A 21,197-nucleotide genomic window follows, 5' to 3' on the forward strand; every position below is an offset into this window, starting at 1 on the left:
AAAGACTTCATATGTAAGTGTTAGCAATATTTGGACTTCCTCTCAATCAATTCTTTAAGCAAAGGTTAAGAACTGCCAAATGCTTCATGCGATATGGCTCACAGCTTAAAATGAAGCTTGCTGAAACTATTGTAATTCCATTTGCAGAGCATTTCAAAATCCATTTCTGTCCCAGAACAAAAGCTGTTCACCACAGAAAGGAAATAGTTCTCTGCCCACAGTACAAATCAATTTTCCTCCTAAGTATGTAAGACTCTGGAGCCTCTGAACTGGAGGCAATCCAAGGGGTACCTTAGATTCAAGTGAATTTAGCTGGACAAGGGGCAGAGGTATTTAGCACCTTGTGAAGATCCCTAGTGTTCGGCTTCTCTGCTCTCTCACCAAAGACACTGGAATGCACACTGAGGATGGTTATCCTAGCTCCAGAGAGAATCCAGTATCAGTACATCCTAGGAGCACTTTAGCTGAATTGACAAACTTGGATAGAGAACATTAAGCTGAACCTTACTGACCTGTTAATTTTAATAAGCATATATTTTCCATTTATGAAACCACTATTAATGATGTCAGATACAGGAAAAAGATATTCCTAGTCACCTATTCTCAAATAGCTAACACTTTAAATAATATCATGGGCTAACGCAGAAAGTCTGGATTCCTGTTGGAGGAGACATTTTTCAATAAAACTTTAAAATCTGACATATGATAAGCCTGACTGCACTTGCTATGAAATTGGTAATTTGCACCTTAATGCTGGGGATTGCTTCAGGAGGGCACAATACAGTGTTTATTATTGATCTTACATATAATACAAATAATCTGGTAAAATCACATATGAAGATATTTTAGAAGCAGCTTAGGAAATTACATCAACTTGTTTGCCACCCTCAGCTATACTTCACTGATTTTAAATAAAAACTTGTATCAACCTATCACACATACACAGTTAGATATGACCTTGCTGCAGAGTCCATGAACCACACTTCCTACCACACAGGTACAAAGTTTTCTCTGTGCATCTCTGTTCAGATGCAGTCCTAAACACAACAGTCCATAAGAAACTAACAAAGTCAATGAAACTTCTGGTTGTGAAGACAAAAAGTTACCTTTTAATCCATCCAAGAGGATATTTTTCCACTGATGCTATTCAAATGTAAATCTTCTGACTGCACCCCATGTGCTACAGAACAACAAAGATACAGTTAATCCTTTATTATAGCAGGTAAGAATGTAGTCATTGCAAAAAGTGATTCTAATGCATGTGAATTTTAATTTCTTCTGACAAAGATTTTGAATCACAGAATGTCCTGAGTTGGAGAGGACCCACAAGGATCATAAAATCATAGAATGGTTTAAGTCGGAAGGGACCTTAAAAATTCCAATCCCCAGCTCCTGCCCCTGCACAGGACAACCCTAACATTTACATTGTGTGTCTAAGGTTGTTGTCCAAATGCTCCTTGAATATCGTCAGGCTTGGTGCCGCGACTGCTTCCGTAAGGAGCTGTTCCAGTGCTCCACCATCCTCTGGGTGAGGAATCTTTTCCTAATACCCAATCTAAGGCTCCCACCTAAGCTTCAACTGCTCACCACTTACCATTAAAGAATACTGGAATGGGGCATCTAACTCCTGCTTCTATTTTTCTTGGAAACCCTCAGGCAGCGTGGTTACTCTTGCCTCCACAAGGGATTTGAAGCAAACAAAAAAAACCCCAAACCTGCTGAGGTTGGTAAAGTGCCTGCTAACTGTACACACGATTTCATTCATAAAAATGTGTAAAAAAATTCCTAGCTATTTTTCAATTTACAGCATTTAAAACCTAAGAAACGTAACATACTTGTTGAGCTATGCTTAGTGTTCAGCACACAGGCTGTCAAATATTTTGCTGAAACCCAGTCTTATTTAGAAAAGAGGGCAGCTGTGGTGCTGCCATTACTCAAAATACAATTACATGCCTGAACCCATGTAGAGATCCACTGTATTCTCCCTCTACCATGTCCCATACTCAGGCTCAGAAACACTTACAAATGTGGAATGCAAACACACAGCCTAATATTGCAAGCAGCTGATAGCTGAGTGACACTCATAAATTAGAGATGACACAGCTGAAGGCAGGATAGGACCCTTGTTAACCTTGTTTTGATCTAAATCTACACACTTGAGCAAACTGGTTAATCCTATTTTTCATTCAGCCTTTGTGCCCATGAAATAGTATTCTAAATAACCTACAGAACCAGGTGAAAATAATTAACTGATAAGGACTAATTGCCACAATACCTTTCACTACCTTCTTTCCTACACGTTCACAAAAATTAAGAGCTTGTACAGAAGCTGAGCTTCAGCTAATGAGGACCCGGCAATAATGGGAATCAAGAGCAGCTCAAAACTGATGCAACCACTGAGAACACTGCAATCCTGTGACCTGAAAATGAACCCCTCAACAGAAGGCGTCTATGAACCACCTACAGTGTGGACAGAAAAACAGAAATCACGCCAGAAAACCATAAATCAATACATTTGTTTCTGAAGCCCTGAGGGAACGTCCAAATAACAAACCAGCCTAAGAACAAGCTCCTTTCTTGCTTCTGTTTCCATATTACTTACCATCAAGAAACTTTATGCTCTAGATTACAGTTATAAACCATGCCCCATTACAGACAGGAGGTGACCATGCTTATTATTGGTCCTTATGACAACTTCTCAGGAACCTTAGCATAGAGGAAAAATGTGAAATCAAGGTAAAATTTGAGTATCAGTTGCCCGAAAAGTTTATGTGCATTGGAAATTCCTGTGACAAATACACAGCAAAGTTACGTTAAATTCTCACAAACCTTGCAGCACAGCCCTTCAATGTCCATAGTGGTTACAGGGATTCCCATAGAGGTAAAGCAATGTTCTGTTTTTTCCTGCCCAAAGGGCACTGACCTTCCACGCGCCTTAACAAAACCCCAGTCAAGCAGCTCAGTCCTCCAGAAAGGGAACAAACTGCTTATTTCTTCTAAAATGAAAAATGCTGTGACACTCATCTCTCTTCTGACCCAAACCATTCCCATTCTATGATTTTATGTTGCAAACACAGACCTTACACAGTTCAATGAAGAATTCCTAGAGGTGAGAAGTCTGAGTTACATAAACCCCAGCTCATTTTAATGGACCAAGAACCTGTAAAAGGTGACAAAACGAACAACATAAAACCTGAGGAGATGAACCAGCTGTGTCAGCAGCCAGACCTGAAGCCTCTGTGCCCTCTTGACAGGGCAGCCAGTGACACACAGAATAAACAGGGCTTTCTTAACAGGGTCCCTCACACCAACTGTGCTTCCCCTAACTCTGCACCCTGTTTTATGGGGAAGCAGCCCCACTGGTACCAGGGACTGCGTCCTGCCCAGCATGGGGAGGGAAGAGGGAATGAGAAAGGGGAGAAAAGGGAAGGTGGGCAAGGGCAGGGGTGAGAGAGGATCAAGGAAAGAGGGGAGGAGGTCAGGAGGAAGAAATGGGTGAGGGCAGGGCCAGGGGGAAGAGGGAGGGCAGTGGGTCAAGGAAAGGGGGAAGAAGGAGGGCAAGGGCAGGGGGTAGAGGTGGGACAAGGACCGGGGGAAGAAGGAGGGAAGGGGGAGGCAAAGGAAGGGGGAGAAAGGGGGGAGGAAGAGAGAAGGGGGATGGGGGGAGTAGGATGGGGGGAGTAGGACAGGGGGGGAAAAGGCGGGAGGGAGGAAAAGGAGAAAGTGGGGAGGAAGGGAGGAGGGGAAAACGGGGACGGGAGGGAAAACGGGGAAGGAGGGTAGGGGGAGAAATAGAGGAGGAAAGGAAAGGGGGAGGAGAGAAGGGGGGAGGAGGGGAGAAAGGTTAAAGGGGGGAAGATGGGAACGGGAGGCATTGGGGAAGGGAGAAGGGGAAGAGGAAGGGGAAAGGCGCCGAGCGAGGGCCTTCGCTGCCCCGCGTGTCGAGGGCCACGGCGAGGGCGAGGCGGGCACTGCGGGACGGGCCCCCCCCGCACCTACCGGGGCCGCGCGCGGCCGGCGCCTTCCCGCCCGGGGGCGGGGCTTTGGCTCGTGCCCCGCCCACTGCGCGCGCCGGGGACGGGGCGGGACCGGGCGGTGGGCGGGGCTTAGAGCGTGCCCCGCCCATCGCGAGCGCCCCGGCCCCTCCTCGAGAGCCGCGCCGGGTGCGGGAGAGGCCTGAGGGGGCGGGGCCAGAGCGCCCAGGGGGGCGTGTCTCGACCATGCCGCGCCCCTTCCCGGTAGGCGCGCAGGGCGGGAACCACTTCAGGGGCGGGGCCTGTGCGGTCTGTGGGCGTGGTTTGATCTTACCACGCCCCTTCAGGCGAGGCCGGAGCGCTAACCACGCCCACCGCTAGACAAGCCCCGCCCCTCCCCGCGAGGCGCGCGTACCGGGGGCGGGGTCAGGACTGTGGAAGGGGCGTGGCTTTCTCATGCCCCGCCCCCAGCGAGGCGCGGCGGGGGCGTGGCGCGGCGCATGCGCAGTGCGGCGTCGCGGCCGTTCGGCGCCCCCCCCTTCCCCCGTGCCCGTTTAAAGGCGGCGGCCCCGCCGCGCTCCGCTACCCCCGCCCCGCTCCCTCGGGCAGCGACATGTACCGGTATCTGGGCGAGCTGCTGGCGTCCCGCCTGGCCGCGGGCTCGGCGCTGGCGGGCGCGGAGCCGGGCGGGGGCGCGGTAGCGGCGGTGTCGGCGTGGAGCCGCGCTCCAGCCGCCGCCCCGCGGCGCCGGTACTGCGAGGCGGGGAAGAAGGAGGACGACCCCAACTTCTTCAAGATGGTCGAGGGCTTCTTCGACCGCGGCGCCAGCATCGTGGAGGACAAGCTGGTGGAGGGGCTGCGCACCCGCGAGAGCATGGAGGAGCGGCGGCACCGCGTGCGCGGCATCCTGCGCATCATCAAGCCCTGCAACCACGTGCTCAGCGTCTCCTTCCCCATCAAGCGCGACAACGGCGAGTGGGAGGTCATCGAGGGCTACCGGGCGCAGCACAGCCAGCACCGCACCCCCTGCAAGGGAGGTGAGACCCGCGAGCCCCTCCTTCCCTCCTTCCCTCCTTCCCTCCTTCCCTCCTTCCCTCCTTCCCTCCTTCCCTCCTTCCCTCCTTCCCTCCTTCCCTCCTTCCCTCCTTCCCTCCTTCCCTCCTGGAGGATGTGTCCCATGTGTGTCCTCGAGCCCCCTGTGCTCGCCCAGGAAACCTCCGTCGAGGAAGTCATCAAGTCTTCCCCATTTCCCTGAGCTGGAGCCCCAGGGAGAGCCAGGAGGGATCTTCCTCGGGCCGGGCAGGCGGTGCCCTCCTGGTTACCCCAGCTGCGATCCCTCCGTCCCACTCCAAGCTTTATATTGGAAAAAGTATGGGAGCTCCATGCTGGAAGTGTTTGCTCGGGATTTACAGACCACGGCAGCTGTGGTTTGAGACACAGTCCTGGTAAGGACTCCAATGCTGATCAGAGCTCCTGAGTCACTCATGCTGAGGGACACCTGTAGTTGTTTTTCTTCAGCATAAACCAGCTTTGTGGTTTTGTCTTATCAGTGGAGACTTCTGACTTCTAGAACAGAGTGGGAAGGGTATTCTTGGCTAAATGCATTCATAATCAGTTCAGCTGGTGGGACGTAGCGATTTTTGTCTTTGTAGCACAGTTTATCCTGCTAATGTGGTTCCTGGCTTTCAGAAGTCACACGTCCCGAGCATCCTGTGGCAAGTGTAGCTCTTGCTCAACAGAGGCTGACTGAGCTGCTGGTGATGACTTGGTACAAGAGCTACCAGCAGCATCAGCCTGAGCTGTGGCCGAAGCTTGCTCTGCGTGAAGCCACATGTGGCTGTAATCTCTTTTAAAACAGTGGTTGTTACTGCTCTGCTTCTTTGTCACTGCTTAGGTTAAGTTACTTTCTGCTGCTGCTTTGGAAGTCCTTTTCGGTGTAGCTTGTGCTACTCAAGATCCCTGCTTGCATAACAAAATACAGTTTGGTGGTAAATTAAGTAACATGCTAGTATTTAACATATGATAACTTATAATATTTTACAATAGTATTTCTTAGAACTGCAGAGAATTAATGTAGCAACAAAGACTTATACAGTACTCAGTACATGAACAAAAGACACTACTGAGGTGACTGGATACCTTCTCTTGTGATACGTTTTGAAATCCTCAACAGGATTTCTTGATTTTCGGTAGCTTTTCGTATTGTGCTTACACTGGAGCAAACATGGGAGCATTTATGGGAAGTTAGAACTGTAAATTTTAAGGCACTTGGAAATGACAGCTAAAAGAAATAGAAAGTCTCATAGTTTGTCCTTTTCTTCCTGTGCTGCTCCCCACCCCCTTGTGGGTTTGGAGAAGGAATTGCAAGAGGGTTGCTTTCCACTCTTCTTGGTGCAGTGATCATAAGTGAATTTCACCTTCTAATGCTCTCTAGGAATTTGCTCACTGTCATCAGATGACAGTTCTAGCTTTGTAGTAAACTTAAATGGAACATCTGATCAGGGTAGACAGACTGATTGAAACTTAGAGTGGGGAAAAAAAAACGTTGGAGAAAGAACGTTTCTGTCTGAACTGCAAAGAAAAGGGGTGGTGAAGATATTTCTGCCTTTGTGGCTCATTGGATCTACTGCAAATGCACCAAGAACTTGAGTGTTTGTCTACAAATGATTTAATTAAACCAGAATGCTAGCAGATTTTACAGAGGAAGAGCTGCAAAGCCTTGTGAAATACGGCTCAAACTCCATAGCTGTATGATATGGGAGAACTTACTGAAGTGTCTTGTGCTCAATGCGAGTAAATCACAGCAGCAAGAAACACCAAAGGCTGTAAGGCCACCCTTTAAAAGAAGGGGAGAGTTGACATCTGGAAGGTATGCAGAGCAGTAGGAGGTACATGGCTTTCAGATCTTTTCAGATGCAGAATTCTGAACTTTAACTTTGTGCTTACTGAAAAGTAAATTTAAGAAAGTAAGGCTTCCCATACCTAATTTTTTTAAGTATCTGTGTTTTGTGCTAAGAAAGAGATAGCTTTCAGTTACTGCTGCGTAATCACTAGCATGTAGGGATGCTTTGTCATCTCTGTCATTCTTTTGAGGAACGTTGTACTTCAGATGCTTCTCTCTTGTACTTCTTGAGGGTTACGTGTTACAGCAATTATAATCAAATTTGGCTTTACATCTATAAGTACATTTACAGAGAAAGTACGTGGTGTACTCATTTTATTACTTACTAATAAGCTTGGGTATAAGATTCTGTTTAAAGAATATTAAATACTGCTTTGTATGCAGATTAGACAAAAGATCAGACCTTCTTTAAAGGTCAAGTGTAGGATGCAGGAAAAAAATTTGGTTTAGGCATTTTTAAAGGCTGTCTTCCTTTAATTTTGCTCCTCTTTTCTTTTTATACACCCACACTAAAATACTTCACTAGTGATTGCATGTTACTTCTGTAAGCTCTAAATAAGATTGAAAACCTCGAATTAAACGCTCTAAACCCGGAGGCTGCTCAATTACTTGAGGAAATGGACTAAATCATTTGAATTATCTGCACTTCAGCAGCACCTTCTGTTTCTACTAAGTGTTTTTAGCATAAGGTTACAGCAGTTATATTATGTTCCTTCTGTCACAGACGTCGCTTCCAGTTTTTTTGCCTGCTCGTTCTCTTATAGGGTAAAACCACAACCCCTGCTTACTATTCCAGCCCAAATCTGGAAACTGCCAAACTTCTTAACGTGAGGTTGGTCTTCTTGAAGCAAGTTTAAAACTCTCAGGTGCCTGCAGATACCTGCTGTGAGACCTGAAGCAGCTCCTCGGCTAGTAGTCCTTCTGTACCTCCTTCTCTGTTGCCTGCAAGTTGAAATAACTTGGCAGAGTGAATGCTGGAAGAGGCCTCATTTGAAAACAAGACTTCTGACTGAATGGGTGACTGTGGCCTGATGTGGACGTGGAATGGCAGACCACATCGGTTAGGCTGTATGAGAGCAAATTCAAAATCTTGCATCTTTTGCACAAGCAAACTTTTACACCTGGGTGGGAAACTTGACTGTCATACTTCTATTCAAGAAGTATGATACTCTTAGTATCCTAAGTTCTAACAATCTTAAGCACAGATAATACAATTAGGAAACTATTTAATGGCTTTTACTACTCTCTTCTCTTGCCTCAAAACAGGTGTAGAAACACAAGTTATCTTTATTGTCAGACAGAGTTGTTGCTACACAGTGGTGCAGGTGGCTCTTTATAGAGTTAAGAGAAGAGGGTTTTCAGGAAAATTGGCACTAAGTACTGAAGTAAGCTTTCTTTTTAGTTTATAGCCCAGGGGGCTTTTCTTCCTTGTGGAGAGAACCCAGAAATAACACTGTGTTATCGTTGTAGAAATTGATCCTTGATTATACTTTGGGGGTTGTGAAACTTTGCAACTCGAGAAGGTGGTTATTCTTTGTCCTTCAGTGTGCTTCTCTTCTGTGACTTGGGAATCATTACAGAATGGTCATCAGTATACCCATTGAAGTGGTAGGACTCACAGTGCGTCCAGCATGCAAGTCCAGATTTTAAAGACTCCATTTTCTGCAAAGTTACTGTTTGCTGGAAAGGAAAATGTAGTTAGATACCTCCTCATCCCATTGTGATCATGGAGATAAGCAGTTTTCTTGTGTGCTGGAACTGGAATTGCTTACAATCCAAACTTACAACTGGACTGACGCTGGGTGTAGCTGAAATTAGTACTGTGGGTCAGATCACTGTTTCCCTTGTTGACGTGGTGACTTGCGTGCTGGTGGCCAGCACTAACAGGAAACCACAGCTGCTCTTGTTCACTGCACTGACAGCTGCCTAGAGAACCAAGCTGAGCCCAGCAGGCTATGGGAAATGAGATGGCTGAGCACAGAGAACTCCGTATGGCAGTTCGCACTGAAAATACTGAATATTTGTAAATAATTTGATCAGGTCCTATGAAAGGTGCAAAAACCGGTTAAGCTGTTCTTTTCAGGTGCTTGCTGACTGTCGCAGTAGGCCTATTACCAATGAAACCAAATATATCGGAGTTGGTGAGCAGCCTAACCTTTTGTTTCTGCTTACCTTAAACAAGTCTCAGTGGCTTCCTCAGCTCCAAAAGGCTTTAACGCCATCTTTAGCGCCAGACTAGATTTAGTCCAACTTTCATTTACATAGGGATTTTGAAAAACTGTCATATGTTACTTCAGAGTTCACTGTCTGTATATAAAGGCAGAGGATTCGTAGTTTATTTACTCATTTGGCTTGGAGGTGAATGAATCTGACTTCTTGTGTGGTGCTGCCTTGGCTGATCAGTGGAAGGAAGTATTCTGTATTACAAAACTTCCGTCTCCAGGTTTTGACATCTTTTCTTCTGCCTGTCAGGATTTATCCTCCTCACTTGACTTCTGAGTTTGTGTTAATATGCTTCTTGCTGCATAAGGTGACACTTACTCATGCTACCCTTGCTGCGGTTTTCTGATTGCAGAGGTCTGTGGCTGATACCCATCTCTACCTGGTGATCATACAGCCTTTGTTGTACACATTACCTTGCCTGAAGCTCTACATACGTCATGATGGTAACTGTACTTGCAAAAGAAGCTTTACATGGAAGGGTTGGACCAGTACAACCCCATGTGTTGGCTACTGTGATGTTGCTTATTCTTCTCTGTAAGTGGGGGAAATAAGAATTAGTGATGAAAAGTATCTTCACTTCAGAGTTGTATTTAACCTGGGTTTGTATTGATGGCTTTGCTTTTTTAAGTCATGCATGGATAAAAGTTCTGAGGCTGTGTCTTTGGCCCAGGTGTCTTAGATGGTAAGACATGGAAATGCACCCTGGGGACCATACGGCATATGAAGCTGTGACATAAACCCTATGTAATCCAACTGAAATCTGGAAACTGATCAAATGTCAAAGGAATAGGAGAGCTTTACAGGAAAAAGTGGTTGGCCTAACTGTGACAACACTTGCAGTGTTACAGCTAAAGCTTATGAGTGCTTTATTTTCCTAGGTTTCTGTTTTCTTATTGTAGAGTGTTCTCAACTTGACAATTAGTACAAGAGTGGATATATATTTCAATTGCAAATTGAAAAAAAAAAATGAGGCAAGGAATGAGTGTCCTAGGCTTTTTCTGTCCTTCAATAAACTAGGTGCAATTCTGTGAACCGTATGGGTTTGGGTTTGGGTTTTGGGTTTTTTTATTTGTTTGGGGGTTTTTTAGCTCTGATATTCCTGCTTTACTCTCCTGGCTGTGAATCCTTGCAGTCTTAGCTTTTTCTTATGATTAGCTCATATTGTTTGTGCAGTAGCCAGCTTTGTCCTTGATCTTAAATAGTTGTTTTCCCTTGCTACTGTTAGCTTCTTGTCTATTTATAGAGAGATCATACCTCTCAGCGTCGGGCTTTCTGGATAAACACGTTGAAGAGAGTGAGGAGGGGAACCTCTTGCATGATTGTCTCCCTCCTATTCTCTGGGTCATCCTAACAGGTATTCTTTGTGTGAATTGCAACAGCTTCATCTTGTTAGGAGATAAACTCACAGGCAGAACATGGAATTTTCCTGCTTCATGTCAGCACTGTGGTGGCTTATTGCTTTCTGTCCTCTGTGGCATTTAGACTTGCCAGGGCCAGTTTGTGTGTTATTTCCGCCCTCTGCACCGCACACCCATGCACGTGGCACTCATGTCTGCATGGAAGTAGCGTTACTGCATCTCCCTGTATCAGCCCTTGATACTGCAGTGTTGAGTGCAGTTTAGTGAGCAGCCTAAGCCTCTAGGTAGGGCTGAGGTAGTTCTGTAGGTGAGACTCCATAGCTATGTTCTAAGTGCATGGATTCAGGGAATATGTGCTTGCCTGGTGGAATACTAAATTTCCTATATTTTCATTTATAATGAAACATCTTCCTGGGGCACCACACTTTCCTTTCTTGGCATGGAAAGAAATAAATATGTATGTGTTTAAGTATATTTTGAATAGAAAAGCTTATCCAAAGTACACAAGAAGTGGTATACTGAAGTATTATCTCTGGTTGAGTACCTTGATATTCACTAAATTAGATACTTCTGGTTGAACTGGAATGGTGGGATGTGTCCCTGTGGGAATCCCTTTCCTACTCCAGGTTATGGCTGGCTAATGCTGTGTAGGAAGAGATAAATATTTTTGGCTCTTCTCTTAGCAGCTGGTGAATTGAATTTAGGAATGTTCTTGTTTTCCAGCACAGAGTTACTCATCTTTCTTTGGGGTTGGCTGGAATTTTTGTCTTCAATAACTACACATTTGTCATGGTACTGTTTACCACACTTTCCAAATGGTTAAATAAGACTGATCAGTTTCCTTGTAGGGAAGGCTGGATTGTTTTTCTGGATTTAGAAAAATGTAATTGTTCTGAAAGAGTCTAATGATGGCTTAGAGCATTGGTTCCTGCTATGTTAGGTGTCAGTGATTACACAGATTTTGATAGTAGCATAATCGTCTCTTTTGCTTCCCAAACTTCATCTATGTGTAAATGTTAAGCATAATCCAGAGTTAAACCATCAAGGAACTAAGGCATTACAATAAATGCTGGAGCTTATTAATGGATTTTTGTTTAGGGATTTTGCTAAATAGTTTGAGCAAGGTGAGCATCTTCCTTGAAGCTTCTTTGGACTCCGGGTGTAATGTCCGGCTTTGGACAGGGTCAGGTATCTGTTAACTCATAGAGACACTGCAGAATCCTGTGTTGATAATTAGGAGATTAAGATGGCTGTAGTCAGTCCTAATAAGTATAAGATGAGATCATGAGGTGTGTTTTGCCAAGTGCTGTACGGAGAGTGTAGGGTAGCTGCTGCCCTGAAACACTTCTGATAAGGAGGCATTTGGAAACAGAGGTGAGCAAAGCTAGTGCACTGTTCTAACAAGAATCATCCTCTGTAAAGGATGCAGATCAGCTTCAAAGATCAAAAGATGATCATAGAAGAAAATGCTGATGTCAAAGCAGGACAAAAGCCTTGGTTTGGTATTAATAGTCCAGACTGAGACACAAATCTGGTTTGCGTTCTGGGGAACTTAAGAGACTTGCAAAGATTTGCAAGATATTTAGTGCGGAGTAGTTTACCAAGTGTTTTGGGCTGAACTGTTACTATGGCAACTTTAGTTTTGAGGCTTTGAATGCTTCACGCATGGTAGTGGTGAGGCTATAGCAGACACTATGGTGTGACATGACTGCACTAGAAGATCAGGAAATGATTACACTGACTTCTCTAAACATAGGTTTTTAGTCATATTGGTAAGGTAGCAGTCATCCTTGAAAAATTGGTGATTCTGTACTAGTGGGATGTGGTGCCAGTTTTCTCTGAAGTCAGTGTCTTTGTTAGATGCCGGTTAGCACACTCCGTAGTACAAACCTACTGATCAAAATAACTGACTGCTATAATTATAGAATCCAAAATAGTCTTACTGATAACCGCTGCTTTGACATTTATTTTAAAAAAATACTGTATTTCAAGTGCTTTGCTATCTCCCTTTGGAAAAGTGAAAATTAATCTATAGCATCTACCCAAAAAACTAAGTTTAAATCATGAGCACGCTTTGCTTTGGCCAAAACAATTATTTGGCTTAGTGCAAGAGGTAATAGCTAGGGGAAGTATACAATCTCCAAAATACAGATCATAAAGTTATAAAAGCATAGATGCTGTAATGTGGTGATAAAGTCTTGTCTTTATACTGAGCAGTAGCGAAACAAAATTAAGATGAGAACACTTCCTCGTCTAGCAAGTCTTGTGCATAGATAAACAAGGTCTCTCTCAGCACAGTTTAACTTCTTGGGGCGTGGCAAGGAAAGAGAATTTTCAACTAGAACAAGAATTTGTATGTTTTCCAGTGAAAAGTATTTTCCATAGCAGTGAGTCATACTGTAACTTGAGGCTTTCTTCAAACTATTTTTTTGTAGCTAGTTTACTGTAAGTCACAAGTTTCCAGAGACTGACTGCATGGGACTTGCCAGGGTTTAAAAAAGTCATAATAATCTTGCTGCATAGCAGTGACTTGCTTATGTATTAAGAATTTATTTATTTTTTTAAAAAAAACAAAGCCACAAACCACCAGTATTTTGTCTCTGTACAGTCCATTTTTAGACTCAGGCTATTGAATGCATAGTAATACTGCCAGAAGAGCCATGCAAATGCATGGCAATGCTCCTGCCAAATTAGGAAGCTGTCAAACTAAATTTCACTGATGTCCAAATAGAAAAGAAATTAAGTCTTTTATCTTTGTGCATCCCCTGGCAGATGGAATGTACAGCGTTCTCAGATGCCTGCTTCTCATCAATCCTAACAGCTTAGCACAAATAACTTCCCTGTCAAGAGATGAAGCTCCTGTAGAGTAATAACAATTCCTGGAAAACAGTAGCTGGCCAAATTGTGAAAAAGAATGAAATGTTAGCATGTCTTGTTATCCACTTATGCCACAAAAGGGGGAAAAATCATTACACCTGCCAGGTAACCTGGAAGCCACACCCTGAACTATGCCTGATGCTGTGATGAGTGCTTTTAAGTGACAAACTAAGTCAGCCTAACTCTGAATGTCTTAGTCTCCTGCCTAATGAGATAAGAGCAGCAGACAAACCTTTTAAATTAAAGCTGTTTAAAAGACTAAAAAAAAGAAGATAAATCTTGCTCCAAAACATGAACTTGTCCAAAAAAGGTACAGTTTTGGCCTCAAGTCTAGAAGTTTCTCCTGTTCTGGTACGTGTACATGGGTGACAAATAGGCATCTCTGTTGAAAGCCTTACAGTGCTTTGATAGTCTTGGGGCTTTTTTCCTGTTTCCCTTTGTATGAATGTTCAATTTTTGTTATATTAGTCCTTGACTTGTAATACTAAAAGTGTAGACGTAACTATTTTGCGCATGTTTGAGTCTTCCAGTTAAACTGCTGCTTGTTCACCTTTTCAGATCCCTTTTCATCTTCCCTGTGACGTGCAGAAGGGGCTGCTCTCTCTTTTTGTATTTTGCATCCCTGGTAAACCTGTACGAAATAGCCATCCTAAACTATTTAGACTCCTGCTGCTTTCAACATGTCAATAAACAACATTTTGTGTGCCGTAGGAGTGTAGTTAGAGCAAAGCTGCTTCGTGTATGCAGCTTGGAGTTTGAATAAATATGTGGGCTGAGTAAATACACAGTGACCTAGTTCAGCTGGGGTGGAGGGGCAGAGTTCATCTCTGTAGCTTCAGACTTGGCTGGCTTGAGCAATGCTCAAATGAGACCTGTCCCCAGAGTGCCTGCTCAGCCGAGAGGGAACGGTGTCCCCAGGCAGGACAGTCAGTGCCATAGGCAGTATTTGTTCTTGCTCGGGGCTTCACAGGAAGATAAACACTCCTGAGGGGTCTGAGTAAGGGGTGTTAAACATGTACATTGTAACTTTGATCTGTTGGGCTCTGATAAATTCCGCTTGAATTTTGAACCTTGCTTCCTATGAGGAGGTTCTTGAAAGCACAGACGTGAACAGCTTACAGCTCTGAAGTCAGAAACAAGTTTGCTGTTGCAGACCACCCTTCCCCCATGGACATACTAAATTTAAATTCAGTTTTGCAGAGGCCTGGTGCTTTCTTTTACCGATTTGAATTCACAAAAGAAAGCAGCACTTGGCCCTCAGATTTATTTGAGCAGCTCTCAGTTCCTTTGAAACTGGGATTGTTTCCAGAGCATTCAGGAATGGCTTCCATAGCAGCACAGCGCTTCAGTTTGGTTAATGGGTGCTGGCCCTTTTTTCACTTATGAGGACCTGAATGTGATTTTCTCTTTGCATAATAGGAAATTCGTTGTGCCTTGCCTTGCTTCTAAAGGACACTCTGTACCTCCTACAAACTGCCATGCAAATTGGTGTAGCCTACAGCCAAGGATTTTAGGAGTAGAGGTGGGGATAGTAAATTCTTCGTGGGTCTGTTGTATCTTAGAGATGTAGGAGAAGCTTGGGTAAAAGCTGATGTGTGTAGGGATCTTGCTGTGGCCCTGTGACTTTGGGCGTTGTGATATTAAATGTTGTGTTTGAGCTGCTGTAGTTCTATATGTGGGCCTTATCAATTAGCTTAAATATTTTCACGCTGGAACTACCTCCAGAATAAGTGAATTTTAATTTTTATTTCAATCAATTTATTGGACAGCTACAAGCCATTTTTGGAAGACTGGTAATAGTCAGGCAGGTGACACATCTCCCTACCTTTGTTTCATTGTTTTCCACTTAGTTTTGAACTGCCTTGAAGTCTGGGGTCACCTGTTTTGCATCCAAACTGCTATCAGTCCACAGCAATTTGAATTGTTCTCTGGACCAGTTGTCCGCACACACTTGTGGTTCTGCTGGATGACTCAGAGCAGGGAATAGCAGGCGTGGGCTGGATTCCACACGGGTGTAAGTGGGTGGCCTGGTCACGTATGCTTGCTAGGGTAGAGTTACTCCATCAAAATGATTTGAACAAACTTAAATTAACGGAGCAGCTTCCTGCTTTCTGTTATGTGGTTGTGCCTGGCAGCCAGAGCCCTGAGGCTGCATCAGGTTTTGTTGGACCATAGCCAATGTATCAGAAGGCTCATAACAGAGCTTGCATTACCGCAGCAAGGAGATTGTGATTATAACCTGTACAGATAAGTTTTATGTTCAGGAATAAAGTTCATCTTGCATATACAGTGAATGAAGCCCAAAGCCGAAGGTCTTGTGGAATGCTGCTGAACTTTCAGTCTCTTAAACTCTGCTCTTAGTTACCTTCCAGCTTGGCTCATCTTCCTCCCTCTGAGTATTTACTTTTGTTCCAAAGTCAAGTACTGCTGTTAAACTACTTAATAGAGTGTTACTGAAGTCTTTAGTTTCTTCGAAGATAGATATCCAAGTAGGAAAATGGGGACTTGTTCTTTAAGTCTTGAAGCAAATAAGTTGATAAATTGCATCCCTGCATGTTATGGGTGGCTGTAGAATTAGCCTTCCCAATTTATACCTATGAAGTTGTTCAGTGAATTCCTTTTTTTTCTCCTCTGTCTTTTGCAGGTATTCGTTACAGTTTGGATGTTAGTGTGGATGAAGTCAAAGCCTTAGCATCTCTGATGACATACAAATGTGCTGTGGTTGGTAAGTGATAATTTTTTCAAGCAAGAATACAATCCTTAATTGCAATCAGTACTGATGTAATTTACAGGAAAAAAATCCCAAAAAAGTATCTAAAGGATTAAATTAAGTTTTAGACACTGATCTCTGGCTAAAATGTGTAGCAAAATTGGAAAAATATATAGTGACCAAAATAATATTACATATTCCCTCTGATGTAACTGTAGCTACTGGAATAAAGTTGCATTTTCATTTGTAAAATCCAGATTCCGCTACCTAGCCCCTCACATAAAAGTACTGCCTCTTGAACTCAAATAAAAGTAAGAAAAACTGAGATTAGGAGGGGGGTAATTTTAGGGGGAACAGGCAGAGGCTGTAGAGGATTCAGGCAGGGGAGCTATGGAGAGAAGTATAGAATTCCTTTGTAGGTTATAATGAAGTATAAATCATACATGGCCCCTAAATTGTAGCAGAGTTTGTAAAAGATCTGCACATTTCATCTAAGTAAAGAAACTTTCTTAATATCCATACACAGACACTTGACTTGCAAAGTAAAATTTTTGAGCTAAGCCACTAAAATGTAAAACTGTAAAACCTATAGTTTCTACAAGTGCCAAATACCAGGGCTTGAAAGATACAAAATTTGTATAATGAACTTCTGAGTTTCAAAGACTTGTTTTCAAGCTGCTCTTGAAAGGTTTCTCATTTTTATAGGAGTACCTAGATCAGGTTATAGCTTATGCCTGTGAAGCCCTGAATGTGGCAAAACAAAGTTCACTGCTAAAATCAAAGATAAAATTACTCACACACTACTGATGTGTTCTGCCTTTATTGTTGAAAAAATAAAATTATTTTCCTTTGCATTCTTGTAGATGTGCCATTTGGTGGGGCAAAGGCTGGTGTCAAGATCAATCCCAAGAACTACACAGTAAGCTTAATCATAGATAAAAATTTGGTTATCTGCAGTACCGAAGCCAGCCAGTTAAAAAAGCTCTTCTATGGGCATTATGGACTACTTAAACTTTCTTGCCACTTCTCCCTCTGTTAAGGCTGAATTTAGCTTGTGCATGCAATGACTAGGAAAAGAGTTTTTAAAAGCTCTATGTTTCAGAGGTGAAACAGTTATTTAATTTATTCAATTATTTAATTTATTACTCTTTTCTTAAAGTCAGGAGACTAGAAATAATTTGGAACCTGATTTTTTTAGTTGATGCTGTTAATAAAGGCTTAAATTAAATTACTTTTCGAAAAAGTTTAATATTTTTATTTTAACAAATAGTTTTATGCTCCATTAAACCTTTCTATGCAGTGGTCCAGTGTGAATAATAACTAACTTGGCTTATAAAGTTTACTGCAGGCTTGCCTTCTTGCCCTAATTAAAATAACTTGTACAGAAAGAAAAACTAGAATACGTAACAGATATTCTAAGCTTGAAACTCCTGTAAGGATTTATGTGAAGTCGTTCTCCTGTGTTGGTTATTCAACTGTCAGGCCAGCTATTGCTGTTGCTGGTTATAAATCTGTCACGTAGGATATCAGGTTTGTTTGCTGGAAATCTCTGCTACAAGCAGAGCACAGGTTCTTCCCGTGCTACACTCCTGACTTGTCATGGATCAGAATGTATGGAAGGAAATGTTCCCTTGTGCTACCTGAACATCAAGAGTGTGTGAAGGAGTGGCGTATAAATTATGTAAACATATGAATTGTCCTTTCTTCTAAAAAAAAAAAAAAGGCATGTGTTTTATGCTTGGGCATAAGTTCTAGCAAATATGCATAAACACTAATGATTTGTTGTGATATTTGTTGTTTTCTCTATAGGACAATGAATTGGAAAAGATCACAAGAAGGTTTACCATGGAGCTGGCAAAAAAGGGCTTTATTGGTATGTTGTGCAATATTGCTGTTAAAATTTGAGTGGTTTAATGTGTGTTTGCATCATCCACTAGATAGTATCCTTACATAACCATATTTTTGAGAGCTGTAAATAATTTGACTATAGAACTTCCAGCAAAGAGCCACAAATAACTGAGTCACTGCATCTGAGTGCATTTTAAAGTGGACTGTCTTAACTTTTTTTCTGGTGGCCTTTTGTATGAAAAGCCACAGAATCTGAGCTCACAGGATCCAAAATAAATCAGATTTCTCTTAGAGGTAGGTTATAATTGTGGCAGAGTTTGTTGCAATTTTAATCTCTAATATCAAACTCTTCACTGTTGCCGTTTCCTGTCGCCTCAGTTGAGGCTTTTGGCAGATATCTGAGGAAACAGAGGAAGGAAGTAGAAGATCCACCCCAGAAAACATTGATGGCTTCACCCCTGGCAACCACAGGCTGCTAGAGAAGCGTAGGTGCCTGTCATAACAGAACCTCAGTCTCTGTGATGTTAGCAGGTGTTTCATTCAGATTCTCAATCTTGAGTTGTTCTGAGAGCTTGCTGTCTGGAGTTGCTCTCTGGAAGTCTCTTATGGAGAAAGCTAAATGTTACTGGCTCAACTTGTTATTAGATGGAGGGTCTTTACCTGGAGGAGGTTCTTTATGTGAATAATAAGGCACAGATTGAGTTAAAGGTCTGTCTTGTGTTCCTGATGTCTAACTGTCCCTTGGAATGTGTATCCTTTTGTCTGCATTTTCTTGCTCTTCAGCCAGAGTGTCATTTAAATCAGGCTTCTGTGTAAACACAGTTATTGATCTACTACCCTAGTCACATGTAACTCTTCACTGTGCTGGCTGTAGAGATTGTTAGTCCAGTGACCAATAAGATGATTTGATTAAATTTATTTTCCTTTTTGCCTCTGTGGTTGGTACTATGTGACTTTCACAACTTTTAAAAATAAGTTGGTAGAGGCAGAGTTGCATTGGAAATCTGCTGAGCCAGTCCCCCTGATCTTAAGTAGGTTGGGCAGATGCTATTTTTAGTTATCTGGTAGAAACAGACAGAATTTTTTTATTGCAAAAGATGTGTGAAAGTTCTTTCAAAGCTTTATTTCATCAAGCAAGATATAACATCTTTCTAGAAGTGAGCAGTAAAACGAAATGTATGTGATACAGTGCAGTGACTGGGAACAGCATATATTCTATTTTTATACTCAACCAGGAACAAAAAGGAAACACTAATGTAAGCAAAAAAAAAACCACCAACAAAACAGTTACCATTATGGTGTATAGAAATCATACCTAGATAGCGCCCTTCCTGGTGTTACAACAATGGTCATCAAAAAAAAATAAAAGCTTTTGATGCATTATCTTACTCTTCTTATTGACAAACTGACATTCATTTTGCTGAACGGCTTGTGTGAAAGATTGGAGGATGACAACATTGTACAAATGTGACATGGCATCTAAAACTGAATTAAATCCAGAAGGATCTGTTGTTGCATAATAAACTGATGATTAAATGGGAAAACACTTCTTCTTTGCCAAGCCCTGCCCAGTTCCCAGGGGAATAATGGTTGAAGATAACTCTTCATGTTTGATTGTTAAAAGCTATTTTCACTGTTGCCAACAGGACCTGGTGTTGATGTGCCTGCTCCTGATATGAGCACAGGGGAAAGGGAGATGTCCTGGATTGCTGACACCTATGCCAATACCATAGGACACTATGTGAGTTTTGAGCAAAGGCTTTTTATCTATAAATCTATTACCGTGCTGCTTAATTACATAATTTTATTTAGTTGTGTATCTAAATATATTCTTGCAAACTGTAGCAACTTAATTGGTGGCAAGTTTTTAGGGTACAGTTAAGGAAAGATAGCTTTAAGGTTATTCTAGGCTTAAATTGTTTGATATGTTACTGGTTGCAGCTCCTCAACAAGAAGAAAATGTGCTTATAAAGGTCTCATGCTCAGTCTAAAGTAGGTTTCTATTTCTCCCACTTCCCTGTGTTTTTTATTAGTACTATAAGTACTAATTTAAAGTTGTTTAAACTATGATTTCATAATAGTTAGTGTAGTCTTAAAGTACTGAATCTTTCCGTTTTGGACTACTGAATTTACGAATGTTATTAAATAAATGCTCATGGTTTTGGTTGTTCAAGAGACAGCATAAATTAAGTGTGCACTGGTGGTACAATCTGTGGGAGTACTCCACAGATTGGTCCCTCAACAGTAGCAAGTAATCAGTGTAGACATTCAGCAAATTCTCCAGAATGTAAAGCAAGAGAACACCGATACAATTTTTTTGCCCAGAAGGCAGTAAAAAAAAAAAAAAATTAAAGTTAACTTATAATTCTAGCACTTAATTTGGCCTTTCTCCTTATGTTGCTGGGGTTATTGGTACCTGGTTTGACTGTACCAAAACAGTGACTGTTGACCAAGCAATTTTATTGTATATTTTTAACAAGGAAAGTGTATTGTGGACAACTTCTTTCTTAATGCTCTACTCCCTGTGCAATCCAAACTTTCTAGCTTCTCTTTCAGATGTTTCTGCTACTGCAGCAGGTCATGCTTTGCTAAGGAGTCTTGCCATACCTTCATATCAGTGCGTTAATACGCTAAGCTTTTACGTGTTTGCCTCTCCCAGCTTCTCTTGAATTGAGAAGACTTTTCACTTCCTGCAGTCCCTTCCAACCTCAGGAATGCAGCAGGCTGCATGTTCCTGGTAGTAAGGCATTAGAGCCACCCAGTGCAGCGCTCTGGCATGTCTGTTTGAGATGTGTCTGGCTTTCCTGAGAAAGTCTCTTGGCAGGCTACTTGTTTTGTGCAGCCTGGTGTTTTTAACAATAGGAGGATGGGGTGGCACAGGTTATTCTAGATCTGAAATGCAACCCAAGGTATTTTACAGGGGAGAAGAGAGGAATGGTTGCAGAATAGGCTGTGGCATGCTCATTAGTTTAGTTAAAGCACTTCTACAGAGCTGTTGGATAGGGATATCACTTTGAAACATTACTTGCTTTTTATTACTTATGTATGTAAACATAAATATTTTAGTTTAAAGCTTTAAACCTGATAAAAAGTCAATTATGACTGCAAAAAACTTCAATGTGCAGAGAGGCAATTTGCTCCTTCAGTCATAAATTCCAATGTTTAGGGAAAGTACTGCCTCAAAGCACTTGTAAGTTTTAACATTTAACTGATTGCACTAAAATGTGTTTCACTGATACAACAGCATTGTTATATTATGACTGATGTGGAAGGCTCACTGCACACGTCCTGCTTTAAGATTTGGT

At 42.5% G+C, this 21,197-nt stretch overlaps 1 protein-coding gene across 1 annotated transcript in view; it reads left to right on the plus strand.

Moving 5' to 3' along the window:
• Positions 1-4,506: 4,506 nt before the first annotated feature.
• Positions 4,507-21,197, plus strand: part of GLUD1 (glutamate dehydrogenase 1) — a 30,612-nt gene continuing 13,921 nt past the window's right edge. The window contains exons 1-5 of the mRNA XM_069864257.1: positions 4,507-5,011; positions 15,979-16,059; positions 16,908-16,963; positions 17,854-17,917; positions 19,539-19,633. Of these exons, the coding sequence (XP_069720358.1) occupies positions 4,588-5,011; positions 15,979-16,059; positions 16,908-16,963; positions 17,854-17,917; positions 19,539-19,633 (720 nt within the window). The 5' untranslated portion in view covers positions 4,507-4,587. The remainder of the gene's footprint in view (positions 5,012-15,978; positions 16,060-16,907; positions 16,964-17,853; positions 17,918-19,538; positions 19,634-21,197) is intronic.

The sequence above is a fragment of the Phaenicophaeus curvirostris genome, chromosome 9 (assembly GCF_032191515.1).
Source record: "Phaenicophaeus curvirostris isolate KB17595 chromosome 9, BPBGC_Pcur_1.0, whole genome shotgun sequence".
NCBI classification, from domain to species: Eukaryota; Metazoa; Chordata; class Aves; order Cuculiformes; family Cuculidae; genus Phaenicophaeus; species Phaenicophaeus curvirostris.